The following is a 15,110-nucleotide window of genomic DNA, read 5'->3' on the forward strand; positions in this document are numbered from 1 at the left end:
AGACCCTGGGTCTCACCACGACTTGACAAAAAGTACTGTACTAAGCGGGAAAATTTCTATTTCAAAAGAAAAATTCAACTTTGGAGAGCTCATTTTAGCTCGCGTTATACGATAATTTTTCAATAATTTTTTCAATAATTTCAGAAAAAAAACGACGACTTCGTCACCTCCGAAGCAGTGTGTGCTTTCGAAGCAATTTCGAAAGAATTTTCGAAAAATTTTTCGAAATTTTTTCGAAAAATCTTTCGAAAGATCTTTCGAAATCTGAATTTTTCGAAATAAAAATTTCGAAAGCACACACTGTTCATTTCTCAAGTTTTTTTAAACGTTTTTTTTGCTTATTTCGCTGCCCAATCTAAGAATTTCAGAATCGCTCACAAAAATGTCTGAAGTCGAAAATCCGGAAACGGCACCGGTGAAATACATCCGTAGAATCAAAATGGGACGATGTAATTGTGAGAAGAACGATGCGAATCCAAATCAACCCATCGTGAATCGGCATCCAGAACAAGGGATTCTCGCCGTCAAGGTCGAGGAGGGAGTGCCTCCAAACTTCTGTTGGACGAATCAAGCCACCGGTAAAGTCGAATTGGATATTTCCGGTAACACGGATCAATTCGAGCTCACTCAAGTTCGGGAGCCGGATGGAGTGTGGAAGTATCTCGTGAAGCACTTCGAGGATCCGGAAAGACATCGGAAAGGAGTTCTCTACGTATTCTGGCTGCAGGAGACTCAAACGGATAGGAATACTGTGGAAGCAATTCGTCGAGTAATAGAAGGCCAACCGGCTACGCTTTTAGCGGAGGTGAGCTGGGATTCTGGGAATTGGGAAAGTGAGGTGTTAGCGGGATGAAGCTAGGTAGATCTGACACTCATGGGATCTTGGGGAAGCCAAGTCAAACTGCTTGTAGATAGAACGAGCTTAATCAAATTCGCTGAGTATCGACCCCTAGTTATCACTGTCTTGTTGACGACGATACGTAGCTTATGCTTGATAAAAATACCTTGGGAAATCGAAACATCAAGATTGCGGTACCCGAGATGAGCCCATATGCTAGATCCCAGAATGTCAATTTTTGCATTGTATGTATTAGCAGCCCACCCCTTCTTACAATTGCGCCCCATTGCTAACGAGAGAGCGAGAGACGCAGAGTTTTTTTTTCTGGCGCAAAACAAAATTTCAACATTTTTGATCTATTTTCACAAGTTTTAATTGAAAATTTGTCAATTTCCAAGAGAAAATATGTAAAAATAGATCAAAAATGGTGAAAATCTGTTTCGCGCCAGAAAGAAATTCTGTGTCTTTCGCAGATACTCTCTCGTTTGCGGTGGGGCGCAGTTGTAAGAAGGCGTGGGCTGCTAATAGATAAATCTAACACTCATGGGATCTTGAGGAAGCCTAGTCAAACTGCTTGTTGGTAGAACGAGCTTAATCAAATTCGCTGAGTATCGACCCCTAGTTATCACTGTCTTGTTGAAGACGATACGAAGCTTAAGCGTGATAAAAACATCTTGGAAAATCGAAGTTCATATACTAGTCTGTATAGGAAATGCTCAATATCGGTGAAAGATGTTTAGAACAAGTTTCGAGGTCTAACATTCCTAGATTAGAGAGTCAGAGGTCTATAATTTCTTTTCTGAAAAACTAATTATGTTATACAGACACCAGCCTAGTATAGTGTGACAATGTTTACAGTGAGTCGTTATTTTGATGACTTGGTCAGAAGATTTATAGTCGCAGCTATATATAACTGATGTTTCTCACTTAGTATGTTCCCAGAATATCAATTTTTATCGGGTACGTAGATCACAACTGGATCTTCACTTTTGTAGTTGAACACTTTTTTGTCCGGGCACTGTCTATAGGGTTATAGCTCGGCACGTTTTCTCCCATCGCGATACTAACAGTTTTCAAATGAAAACGCCTGAATTTGAGAGTGTTTCACGGTTTATCTGGTAATTCCAGAATGTCAAATTTTGATAAAATTTAAAACTTCAGTTTTTGTAGTTGACAACATTTTTGCGCGTCTCATTTCTAGAAGGTTACAGCGATTTGATGTAATCTTACAAATTTGTGCTGTAATGGTAGTTGATTGACTATGAATCTCTAAGATGAGATCTTACAAAAAAGCTGTGAACTACAAAAATGAAGCTTTAGGGTTGATCATCTACATACTCTACAAAAATAGACGTTCTGGAACGACCAAACGCAGGGTGACATGCTTCAAAAGATAGAATTGTAATTTGGGAACTGTAGACCAGTATTGTATCAATAAAGATACGTAGTTTGACTTCTAAGACAGGTTCAAATATCCTAGTGTCCATTTCTCTCTTCTTTGCACTTCAACTCTTCTTTCATTCCAGGAACGCGAACGAGCCTCGGCGAGACTCCACCGACTCTCTGAAGAATCGACACCATCTCCATCCGTCGACGAGGCAGGTCCATCTGAGCCAGCGCCTCGACTCGTTCCACAGCCACCCCGCGAGAACTTCCCACACCAAATCCCAAGAAGACCAGACCCGATCAACGTCGACCAGTTAGCCGCAGAAATTGTCGATAAAGCCACAAAACACACGGTGTTCATCCAACAGGCAGTGGAGAATGCAGGTGTTGCAGATAGAGCACCTCAACCGATCGTCGAGACGCCAGCTTCGATTACTGACCAACCGCTTCATACTCCAAAGCCGAAGTGCATAATCAAAGCTAGAATGGGAAAGTGCGTGTTGAAACACATCAACAATCAACAGTACACCGTCTATCCGGATTCCACCCCAGGCCTTCTTTATGTAAAACAACGAAAAGACGGCATCCGTCTCGTTTGCTGGATGAATTTATTGACTGGCAAAGAGGACCCAGGGCTAGAGTGTGCGCCAGGAGATGCAAAGTTCCTAAAACTCAAACAATGCTTAGACGGAACAGTCTTTTTGTTGATGTTTGACGAAGACCGATCTCATGACCCAACAGAAGGTCTTTACGCTTACTGGATGCAGGAGGACACACAAAACTCGGATCTTGTCGGTTCCTTCGATTCAGCGATCAACAAACCTATGAATCAAGTGGTCAGTTTTTTTGTCTCGGGGTATTCGGGTTGGGCAAGGACACGGCAAGGTGCTCTTATCTCAGTAAAAGCTGGTTCACTGAAAATGGCAAATTTCGAGAAAGAGTCACGGCGTCACGTATTGGTGCCAAAGTTTGTAGAGCAACTTCTTTATACGAGCTTTCCCTGGGGAGTTTTAATACTTCTCCCTGGATCTTTCCCATTTAGATTCACTATGGGAAATTGACTGTAACTTTCAAGGGAGTACTCGTAGAGAAAAGTTATCAACTACAAAAATGAAGCTGTATGTTTGATCGACATTTTTAATAAAAGTTTGGAGTCATTGGAGTATCGGGGAAACTGTGCTTTGTAGATCAAAAGTAAAAGTTTATTTTTTTAGTTAACAACATTCTGTATGGGTACTCCCTAGATAATGAAAATTGCTCGAAAATTTCAATATTTTGCACGGTAAGCGAGTCATTTCAAGTTGTAACTCTCAAAAAGGGCCAGTACTCAAAAGCTAAAAGTCAGTACTCACTCAAAAGCTAAAAAGCTAAACTGAACTTCGTACATGTATTCAACACAACCCAACTTTCCATTTCAGGCAGGTTACGTCGCGGATCGACCACGTCAACCGATCGTCGAGACTCCAGCTTCGTCGATTGTCGAGCCCTCAGCAGCACCGACCGTCGTGACAACAGCAGCGTCGATTATCTACTTCTGGATATCAGCAGCAGTCGTCGCCGGGGTCGGAAGACAAGCGGCTATCATCAATCATATCCTGGCAAATGCTGGTGTCGCGGATCGGCCACCTCAGCCGCTTGACGAGCCCTCAACAGCACCGATCGTCGATGTCCCAGCAGGACCGGTTGAGAATGTCAGAGATGAGGAGGAGGAGGAGGAGGAGGAGGAGGAGGAGGAGGAGCCACAGGAAAACGGTGAAACCGTTGGCGAGAGCAGCCAGTCCGGGAGGAAAAAGAGGTCACAGTCCAGATGAGCCTACTACTAAACGCAATCGTCGAAACGATTAGGAGTGATTTCAATATGTGTTTTATTTTGTCAAGTGTTCCAAGAATCAATTGTTTTCAATTATTTTCAATTTGACCTCCTGAACCTCACCTATTTTTTGAAGTAAACTGTCAAATTTAAATGGAATGTTTATTGATTGATTGCAGGGCTACGCTTAAAGCAATTACAGATATTATTCTTAGCAGAAACAAAAGATTTCTTGATTCTCTTCCATCTTTTCTCAAAGAACTCTGCGATATCCTCTGGATAGCATGTGATGACTCCTGGAAAGTACTGTTCTTCCAGACTCGAAATGACTCTTTCTTTCTTCCGAAGCATCTTCATGAACCCATCGAACTCGTCCAGATGATATGTCTCCAGTTCGTCTTCCACATCGTGTGGATGTCTCCAAGTGAGATCCCGTCGGAATCCTTTCAAACTTTTGCAACGGGAGACGTAGAGACACTTTCTCAGCTTCTTCTCGTGCTCTTCTTGGTACTGAAATGATTTGAGTTTTAAGAGGGAATGGGTGGAGAGTGTACATGTGACTATTCAGGTTACGGTAGGGGTTAGTATTGGGCCAATTTCCAATGTTTCAGAGAGGTTTTCATGAAATTTTCTTGTGACAAAATTAGGATGAGAAAAAGAAAAAATTTCTCAACTGGATTGAAGCGCAGTTGCTCAGCCTTTCAAACTTTTGCTGAAGGTTTGCAACTTCGCTCCACCGAGCTCGAAAAAATAACACGGAAAAATGAGAAACTTACAGTTTTACAAGTGAAGTTCGGTAGAGCGCATTTTCTCAAACTTAAGCTAAAAAAACACTGAAATTCCCGAAAATCCGTCAAAAAAACTCTTAAAAGCAACACCAAATTTTATTGTGATTCACATATTTATATATCACAAACTACGCATTCTCTTTACTGTGTCAGTAGTAAAAATCACTATTTACAAAATCAATTAACAAGAATTACATGAATCAAAGATTAACAAAAACCCGTATGCAATATGAATTGAACAAATCAGTATGAGGGGGGAACTGGGATGGGGGGTGGGCATATGTCAAAGGAACTGTGAGAAGTGGGGGGAGTAAAGCTATAGTACATACCATATTTTCAAAAAAAAATTGGATTTCATAAAATTTCAGCAAAATCACATGTATGCATGATTATGGTGGAATCCGTTGGGTTCTCCCTTCGGGATATACGGTGGGAGGGGTTCGGGAGATAAGCCATCGGATCGTTTCGGTCGGCGGCCGAGGAGTGAGTCGAATAGTCCGAGCTGCAAATAATGTGGCCTAGAAATCCCAATTTCGGCCACCAAACTCACCGAAAACGCTAAAAACAAGAAACCGAGCAGCAGGACAATTGCTCCAATAATCATCATAATATTACATGAAGTGTAGGCAATCGATTCAGTCTCATACAGTTGTGATCGAATTGTTTCCAGAGAATCATCGTCGATTTCAGATGTCTCGTGGAGAATGATGACGGGGATCAGTGCGGATTTCATCTTTTTCAAATTCACACTGAAATGAATAAGGGGATTAGAAGGGGATGACATTTTGGAATGTTATCTGCCTCTGTCTGTGTGTCGCGATTTCTGGATGTCCTCAGAGCGGGATTTTTATGAGAATTTGATGAAATAATGTCTGTCTGTGAGTCCTGATGTCCGAGCTTCTGGAAATCTAAATCTTCAACTGTCGGGGAGGCGCGCCAAAAACAAAAATTTCAGATTCTCAAATTTGGATTTTTCATGATAAAATTCTATTCCGAATTCTGAATCTTGATGTAGAATTCAGAATTCTGGGATTATGAATCCCACGTCAAAATGTTGAAGTATGAATTTTTTTCCTGAATCTGTTTCTAATATCAGAATTCTAAATCCTAAATTTCTGTCTGTATGTACGCGTTTCCAGATGTCTACAGAACTAGATTTTCATGAACATTTCAGATATTTTGTCTTGGATTCTGAACATGAGTTTATTGATTTTATTATTTGTCTGTGTGTCTGGATGTCCAGATGTCTGAGTTTTTGGGGAATCTGAATCTACATCAAAGCACCGGATGTTCAAGATTTCAGATTTTGAAATTCGACTTTTTGAGATTCAAATTTCTACATTAACAGTTCAGAATACTTATTCTGAACTTAAGAGTTATGATTTTAAAGCTACTAACTCTGATTCCACAATTCGAAACTCTGAATCTCATATCAGGATTTTGAAGTACGAAACCCCTGAATCCGTTTCAAACGTCAAAATTCTGATAGTCAGAAGTTCAGATTCCCGACTTCTGAATCCTTTATCTAGGCTTCTGAATCTCCAACCCTAAAATCTCATTGTTGACATCGAAATTCTGAATCCTAAAGCTCGAAAAGTCAAATTTGTCTAAATCGCACAACTACATTCTGAATCCTTTATCTAAGATTATGAATCTCCACCCCTGAATTCTAATGGTTGACTTCAGAATCCATTTTCCACCTCTAAATTTTGTCTGTCTGTCTGTCTGTTTGTCCCAACTCACGGGAACGTCAAATTCTTGCCCTTCCACATTTCAATGTTCACTTGAGAGACACGACGAGCGTAGAGCACCGCGCCGACTCGCTGAAAATTAAAAAAGTTTCTAGACTATCCTTTTTTTCAGTGCTTACCGGCTCAATATCAACCACAATCGAGTCTCGAATATCGTCAGTTCCATTCAATCCTTTCACTGATTCCCTCACTTCCGATGGTGCGTACAAGAAGTTTGGCAAGGAAATAGTAATCGGAGGCTGACTTTTTTGACATTTCGAGATTTCCAGAAGACCCTTGGGAAGGCATCCAACAGAATCGTTTTGTGATGAGAAGAATTGTTTGTCAGATGGGTTACAGTAACCCTCATTTCCAGGATACGTCACGTCGAAGACTTCTGGCGGGACGACGTAACGATAGGCCTTGAGACCTCGATATTCGACTTCTTCCTGGAAAATAAATGAGAAATTGTGTCTGTGTGTCCGGATGTCCGTGTTTCTACTAGAACACTAGAGATGGACAGAAAAAATGAAAAAAACCTTTTTTTTTTTGAATTTTTTCAATTTTTGATCGAAAATGTGACTATTTTAGTTGATTTCTGAGAATTTGTTCCAATTCTGAATGATAGTTGAAACTTTGACTTTTTCGCGAAAAAATTTGAATTTTGAACTTTGGCGCCAATTTCCCGGGCCGGGCCTTGACAACTATGGAAAAACGAAAATTTTCAGCTTGAAAAACGGTCCAAATTCCATAATGGTCAGGGGTGGCCGACCTTTTACAGTTTGGCTTTCTAGGCCAACGGTGACGAGATTTGGCCTAGAAACCCAAAATGAAACATTCGAATTTTTAGTGTTTTCGGACTGAAAATCCGTGTTTTTCACAAATTTTTTTGTCTACAATTTTCCACAAGTTCTGAATAATCTGGTGCGCCTTCGCCGCGTTTTCCACACAATTTTTACCTTGAATTCCAACCAAATCGATCGACACAACTCGGCGACGTACACATACAACTTTTCGTTTTTCGACAAAAACGGATGGAAAAGTGATCCGTCGGTGCCTCGAATCTTGAGTGACTCTTCAGTACTCCACCATGTCTCGTCTAACAACGGCTCCTCGTCATACTTCAGAATTTTTCCCAAATTCGTCGGATCACGGGTTCCATCGTCGATTTCGTACATTTTACTGGCAGTATTATTGGCTTCAAAGAATAGGCCGATTCGTTCGGGTACGTCGAGAATAGCTTCACACACGAAATTCATGAATGGAATTTCGCAAACTTTGTCGAGAAATGGATCCTTGTATCCCTCGAAAAGGAGCTCTTCGACTTCCACTTCGAGGAATGCCGTCTGAGAGAGGAGAGTCGTTGCGGCTGCTTTCATTCCCTCGGTGGAGGCGGCTTCAACGAATTTCTGGAAAATGATGGAAACTTTTTTTTGTTTTAATGGGTTCCAGTATGTCCGGATGTCCGAACTTCTTCATCTTCAGAGCGCCGGGTACTCAAGATTTCAGATTCACGGATTGGGCTGTTTAAGGTTCAAATTCTACGTACTAAACACCGAATTCCAACTTTCAGAATCCAGAATCTGAGCTTCTCAATCCCACGTCAAAATTTCGAAATATTAATAATTCTGAATCTTCTACAGGCATCCAACTTTCAAAAATTTGAAAATTTGAAAGAAGTTTCAAATCCCGAAAGTCTATCTGTACATCCGGGTTTCTGGATGTCTACATAATTGGATTTTTGTGGTTTATGGACTTAAATTTGATCAAGTTTAATCTGTATGTCTGTCCGAATGTCTGGATGCCAAATTTTTATCAAATCGCCGGATTTTCAAGATTTCTAATTCTCGAATTCAGCTGTTTGAGGTTGAAATTCTCTGGGAATCCCCGATCCAAAAATTGAGAGTCCTTGATTCCGGTCTTCTGAATCTCGTCATCAAAGCGTTGAATAAAAGGTTCTGGATCCTTAAATCTGCTTCAGATTCCAAAATGTTAAGTTTAGAAGGCCGAATTCGAGAATTCTGAATTTTCACTTTTTTAAATTGATTAATCTAGAAAAAAAAACACAAAACCCTGAAAAATTCTGGCGTTTTTCGAATCTCTCTCTGTCTTTCTGTTCGTCCTGATGTCCTCTCCTTCCCACTTACCTGATAAATCATATTTGGCACCCATATCCGATTCCCTAGAATACACGTCTGACACGACTCCTGCTCATTGAAGAAATACGACTAAGAATCTCTGATATTTCACAGGTTCCATTCTCCGCCGACACGACACGATTCTCCAATTTCTTATCGAAAACGTACGGTCCGGAGCCAGAAACTTCCGGAATCGCTCCATTCATAAACTCATCGGGGTTTTTCATCGAGTAGACGAACAGGTTGAATCGTATCCTGTAGTCTGGAACTGTCCATTTCTTCCATAGGATTGATCCATTGATGAGGCGGGAATTCTGGAAAAGAGGAGGATGAGAATTGGGTGGGGAGAAACTTTGGAAGCTTGTTCTATTTTTGACTGAAAATGTTCGAATTCTCAATCTAAAATCAGGGAAAAGATAGAGAAATTTTAAAGTTAGCCTAGAAATCAAAAACTGGAATTCTCGTCCTTCCATCTACCCATTTGATTTTGCCTGAATTCAAAATCCGCCCACTTTTGAAATTTGCGGTATTTTGCAATGACAGCGCACGATTATGATTTTGCATTAGCAGTGCAGATAGTACAGGTCACAACCGGCGGATGGGCAGAGTCCGAGGAGTGAGACGCCCGTGTTGGATTCACCCGGTTTGGCACCGTAGTAGTAGGCGAGCCAGGCACAAGCCAAGGCCATTGTGATTGAGATACAGTCGTTGCGGTTGTCCAAAGAGAGCACTTTGATGGATGAGTTGGATTTGTATCTGGAATTATCAATTAGTGTGGGAGAGGAAGAAGTATGCTCTACTGATGGACTGTGAATGTAGAGGCTGTCGCGCTTTTAACGCGTCATTTTTTTAAATTTAAATTTAAAAATTCGGATGATTGAAAGTGTGAATTGTCCACGAGAACTTCACAGAGACATTGCGATTAGAGCGAACATACTTCTGACAGACGAAGAAGAGAGTGAGCTTCACGGCGATCGTCGATCCCATAATTCCAATCGTTGGCCAGCTCACGTTCATCTCGTCTTTTTGGCCATCGGCTGCTGGAAAAATTGAGATTTTCAGGCGGTTTTTAGATGCCTGGATGGTTTAAGTTTGATTTTCCGGAAATTTTAGATCGAAAAATCGAGGAAAAAGTTGATTTTTTAATAATATTTCAAAGGAATTTCGTCTTTTTAACAAAAATTTTGTGAAAAATTCGAGTTTTCGTGCAAAAATAGGCTGAAAATCAGGATTTTCGAAAGTAAATCTCTATTTTCGTATTGCAGAAGCTATTTTTCGGCTCATAGCGTGAAAATATATTTCTTATTAGCCGAACATTTTTATAACAATTGCGCTCCACTGCAAATGAGAGAGTATCTGCGAGAGACGCAGAGTTTTTTTTCGCGCCAACACAAATTCTCAGTTTTTGACCCATTTTCGCTATTTTCCAGAAGTTTTTTGTAAATTTTTATGAAAAACAGCAAAAATAGGTCAAAAACTGTGAAAATCTGTGTCGGCGCGAGAAAAACTCTGCGTCTCTCGCCGGTACTCTCTCGTTTGCGGTGGGGCGCGGTTGTAAGAGGGGGTGGGCTCCTGATAACTTTTTAAAACTAAAAATAAGGGAAAAACCACATGAAAATAGTGTTTTAGTTCCAGAAAACTGAATTTTCACCTATATTTGATAAATTTTTTGGTTTTTCCTATCAAAAATTCTCTGATTTCCTTATGTCTGTCTATCCGGATGTCCACAGAACCTACCAGCATCATGAATCCGTGTAACCGATGAGATGATCAATTGAACACTAGCCATTCCCATAATAACACTGATCAAAATCAATGAAAGTGGCTCAACACGAGTCCTTCCACGTGGATATTGATACGGATCACGTTTCCGAATCATTCTGGAACTAATCGATAACACGGCTCCAGATGTCAAATCAACGACGGAATCCACCATAGAAGAGATGATAGACATGGATCCGGAGAGATAAGAGGCCACAATCTTGGCAATCATCAAAACTAAATTCACGAAAAGAGTGATATTCGCAAGACGGGCGGCCGCTTTTGCCAGTTTCAACTCCTCGTTCTGAGCGTCTTCGTGACGAAGAAGCAGAGAATCTTTCGATGATTTCATGGAGATTGTGGAGGCTCTCCGTAACGCTTCTTGTTGATTCTCGACGTCAGATTCTGCTGATGAATCACCGGAAACGGCCGTGGAACTACGAAGACGTATACGTGTCCGCCGTGTCGCTTCTATCTGTTCGCTGTCTTGTTTGTAGTGATCCAGTATTTCGTTTTGGTTTTTGTAGTACGCTTCCAACTCCTTTTTCGCACATTGAGCCTGAAATTTGAAGATTTTTTGTCCAAAATTTTTGGATGCAAAAATAATTAAAATTTTGGGCATTTTTTGGACAAAATTAGGTAAATATACAGAAATCGTGAGCTTTAAACCAGTGTTACCGTGTTTCTTGATAAAAATTTTTTTTTAAATGTTTTTTGAAAAAAGCAAAATTTCGGAGAGAAATTTACAGAATAGAAGCATTTCGGCCCAAATATTCATTTTTCTCATTAAAAAATAATAATTCTAACATTTTTCACGAGTCTCTCCTCTTCCGAAGTCGTAGTGGTAGTGGTGTTCGAGCTGCTTGCACTGAAATTTTTAAAAATTCATTCCGCAGTCAAAATTCAAATTCTCTCACCTTGCATCGGGATTCGGATCCTCTAACCGCCCGGAATCCGACATTCTCGGAATCCGATAGACGCCTGAATGAAGAAATATTGAGGAGAAGCGAAAGAACATCTCGAATGAAATGAGAGGGATTTGAATGAGAGTGAGACGAGAGAGGGGGCGGAGCTTGGAGGCTACCAGACAGAAGTTGGTTAGAACCCGCCCATTTTGATTGATTTTCTGGGTCGAAAGTCTATTTTTAGGTTTTAAAATGTGAAAAATGACAAGAAACGTTGAATATTTGCAATTGGACAGACAAAATTGAGTTTTTGAGAATCAGTACGGAAAAATCGGCAAAGATGAAGATTCTGGTCAGGTTTCGTCTGAAAATTTGGAAGAATTGAAGTTTTTACATCTGAAAACCTTGAAATATACTCGAAACAAAGTGTAAAACACACAAAACTTGTTTGTGACATGCGCGAGCCCACCCCGGTGATTTATAGCGGTTTTCACACATTACATTTACAGCCCTTTGTCGGTTTGATGTATCGGATTACTTTTATTAAAGAAAAAATGAGAAAATAGGTGTAAAAACACTGGAAATTGGAGAAGAAAAAAATGAAACAATTATTAAAATTTAAAGGCGCACGCAACTTAAAGGAACATGCTACACGGTAGACCCTGGGTCTCACCACGACTTGACAAAAAGTACTGTACTAAGCGGGAAAATTTCTATTTCAAAAGAAAAATTCAACTTTGGAGAGCTCATTTTAGCTCGCGTTATACGATAATTTTTCAATAATTTTTTCAATAATTTCAGAAAAAAAACGACGACTTCGTCACCTCCGAAGCAGTGTGTGCTTTCGAAGCAATTTCGAAAGAATTTTCGAAAAATTTTTCGAAATTTTTTCGAAAAATCTTTCGAAAGATCTTTCGAAATCTGAATTTTTCGAAATAAAAATTTCGAAAGCACACACTGTTCATTTCTCAAGTTTTTTTAAACGTTTTTTTGCTTATTTCGCTGCCCAATCTAAGAATTTCAGAATCGCTCACAAAAATGTCTGAAGTCGAAAATCCGGAAACGGCACCGGTGAAATACATCCGTAGAATCAAAATGGGACGATGTAATTGTGAGAAGAACGATGCGAATCCAAATCAACCCATCGTGAATCGGCATCCAGAACAAGGGATTCTCGCCGTCAAGGTCGAGGAGGGAGTGCCTCCAAACTTCTGTTGGACGAATCAAGCCACCGGTAAAGTCGAATTGGATATTTCCGGTAACACGGATCAATTCGAGCTCACTCAAGTTCGGGAGCCGGATGGAGTGTGGAAGTATCTCGTGAAGCACTTCGAGGATCCGGAAAGACATCGGAAAGGAGTTCTCTACGTATTCTGGCTGCAGGAGACTCAAACGGATAGGAATACTGTGGAAGCAATTCGTCGAGTAATAGAAGGCCAACCGGCTACGCTTTTAGCGGAGGTGAGCTGGGATTCTGGGAATTGGGAAAGTGAGGTGTTAGCGGGATGAAGCTAGGTAGATCTGACACTCATGGGATCTTGGGGAAGCCAAGTCAAACTGCTTGTAGATAGAACGAGCTTAATCAAATTCGCTGAGTATCGACCCCTAGTTATCACTGTCTTGTTGACGACGATACGTAGCTTATGCTTGATAAAAATACCTTGGGAAATCGAAACATCAAGATTGCGGTACCCGAGATGAGCCCATATGCTAGATCCCAGAATGTCAATTTTTGCATTGTATGTATTAGCAGCCCACCCCTTCTTACAATTGCGCCCCATTGCTAACGAGAGAGCGAGAGACGCAGAGTTTTTTTTTCTGGCGCAAAACAAAATTTCAACATTTTTGATCTATTTTCACAAGTTTTAATTGAAAATTTGTCAATTTCCAAGAGAAAATATGTAAAAATAGATCAAAAATGGTGAAAATCTGTTTCGCGCCAGAAAGAAATTCTGTGTCTTTCGCAGATACTCTCTCGTTTGCGGTGGGGCGCAGTTGTAAGAAGGCGTGGGCTGCTAATAGATAAATCTAACACTCATGGGATCTTGAGGAAGCCTAGTCAAACTGCTTGTTGGTAGAACGAGCTTAATCAAATTCGCTGAGTATCGACCCCTAGTTATCACTGTCTTGTTGAAGACGATACGAAGCTTAAGCGTGATAAAAACATCTTGGAAAATCGAAGTTCATATACTAGTCTGTATAGGAAATGCTCAATATCGGTGAAAGATGTTTAGAACAAGTTTCGAGGTCTAACATTCCTAGATTAGAGAGTCAGAGGTCTATAATTTCTTTTCTGAAAAACTAATTATGTTATACAGACACCAGCCTAGTATAGTGTGACAATGTTTACAGTGAGTCGTTATTTTGATGACTTGGTCAGAAGATTTATAGTCGCAGCTATATATAACTGATGTTTCTCACTTAGTATGTTCCCAGAATATCAATTTTTATCGGGTACGTAGATCACAACTGGATCTTCACTTTTGTAGTTGAACACTTTTTTGTCCGGGCACTGTCTATAGGGTTATAGCTCGGCACGTTTTCTCCCATCGCGATACTAACAGTTTTCAAATGAAAACGCCTGAATTTGAGAGTGTTTCACGGTTTATCTGGTAATTCCAGAATGTCAAATTTTGATAAAATTTAAAACTTCAGTTTTTGTAGTTGACAACATTTTTGCGCGTCTCATTTCTAGAAGGTTACAGCGATTTGATGTAATCTTACAAATTTGTGCTGTAATGGTAGTTGATTGACTATGAATCTCTAAGATGAGATCTTACAAAAAAGCTGTGAACTACAAAAATGAAGCTTTAGGGTTGATCATCTATATACTCTACAAAAATAGACGTTCTGGAACGACCAAACGCAGGGTGACATGCTTCAAAAGATAGAATTGTAATTTGGGAACTGTAGACCAGTATTGTATCAATAAAGATACGTAGTTTGACTTCTAAGACAGGTTCAAATATCCTAGTGTCCATTTCTCTCTTCTTTGCACTTCAACTCTTCTTTCATTCCAGGAACGCGAACGAGCCTCGGCGAGACTCCACCGACTCTCTGAAGAATCGACACCATCTCCATCCGTCGACGAGGCAGGTCCATCTGAGCCAGCGCCTCGACTCGTTCCACAGCCACCCCGCGAGAACTTCCCACACCAAATCCCAAGAAGACCAGACCCGATCAACGTCGACCAGTTAGCCGCAGAAATTGTCGATAAAGCCACAAAACACACGGTGTTCATCCAACAGGCAGTGGAGAATGCAGGTGTTGCAGATAGAGCACCTCAACCGATCGTCGAGACGCCAGCTTCGATTACTGACCAACCGCTTCATACTCCAAAGCCGAAGTGCATAATCAAAGCTAGAATGGGAAAGTGCGTGTTGAAACACATCAACAATCAACAGTACACCGTCTATCCGGATTCCACCCCAGGCCTTCTTTATGTAAAACAACGAAAAGACGGCATCCGTCTCGTTTGCTGGATGAATTTATTGACTGGCAAAGAGGACCCAGGGCTAGAGTGTGCGCCAGGAGATGCAAAGTTCCTAAAACTCAAACAATGCTTAGACGGAACAGTCTTTTTGTTGATGTTTGACGAAGACCGATCTCATGACCCAACAGAAGGTCTTTACGCTTACTGGATGCAGGAGGACACACAAAACTCGGATCTTGTCGGTTCCTTCGATTCAGCGATCAACAAACCTATGAATCAAGTGGTCAGTTTTTTTGTCTCGGGGTATTCGGGTTGGGCAAG

General features: G+C 40.7%; 4 protein-coding genes across 4 annotated transcripts; all 4 read right to left on the reverse strand.

Moving 5' to 3' along the window:
- Positions 1-364: 364 nt before the first annotated feature.
- Positions 365-694, reverse strand: GCK72_008768 (uncharacterized protein; the record flags this gene model as incomplete). Its single annotated transcript, XM_053727033.1, has 1 exon — positions 365-694. The coding sequence occupies one exon, from the start codon at positions 692-694 to the stop codon at positions 365-367; it is 330 nt and encodes a 109-aa protein (XP_053586610.1).
- Positions 695-4,196: 3,502 nt separating this feature from the next.
- On the reverse strand, positions 4,197-8,917 carry GCK72_008769 (uncharacterized protein; the record flags this gene model as incomplete). The annotated part of the gene is made up of 6 exons (XM_053727034.1): positions 4,197-4,544; positions 5,373-5,571; positions 6,566-6,645; positions 6,693-7,001; positions 7,512-7,961; positions 8,744-8,917. The coding sequence occupies 6 exons, from the start codon at positions 8,915-8,917 to the stop codon at positions 4,197-4,199; spliced, it is 1,560 nt and encodes a 519-aa protein (XP_053586611.1).
- Positions 8,918-9,253: 336 nt separating this feature from the next.
- GCK72_008770 (uncharacterized protein) lies at positions 9,254-11,412 on the reverse strand (the record flags this gene model as incomplete). The annotated part of the gene is made up of 5 exons (XM_053727035.1): positions 9,254-9,446; positions 9,628-9,730; positions 10,428-11,010; positions 11,259-11,319; positions 11,369-11,412. 5 exons carry the CDS (start codon positions 11,410-11,412, stop codon positions 9,254-9,256), a joined length of 984 nt encoding a protein of 327 aa, XP_053586612.1.
- A 964-nt stretch (positions 11,413-12,376) lies between these two features.
- Positions 12,377-12,706, reverse strand: GCK72_008771 (uncharacterized protein; the record flags this gene model as incomplete). The annotated part of the gene is made up of 1 exon (XM_053727036.1): positions 12,377-12,706. The coding sequence occupies one exon, from the start codon at positions 12,704-12,706 to the stop codon at positions 12,377-12,379; it is 330 nt and encodes a 109-aa protein (XP_053586613.1).
- Positions 12,707-15,110: the final 2,404 nt, after the last annotated feature.

This window comes from Caenorhabditis remanei, chromosome III (assembly GCF_010183535.1).
Source record: "Caenorhabditis remanei strain PX506 chromosome III, whole genome shotgun sequence".
NCBI lineage: Eukaryota > Metazoa > Nematoda > Chromadorea > Rhabditida > Rhabditidae > Caenorhabditis > Caenorhabditis remanei.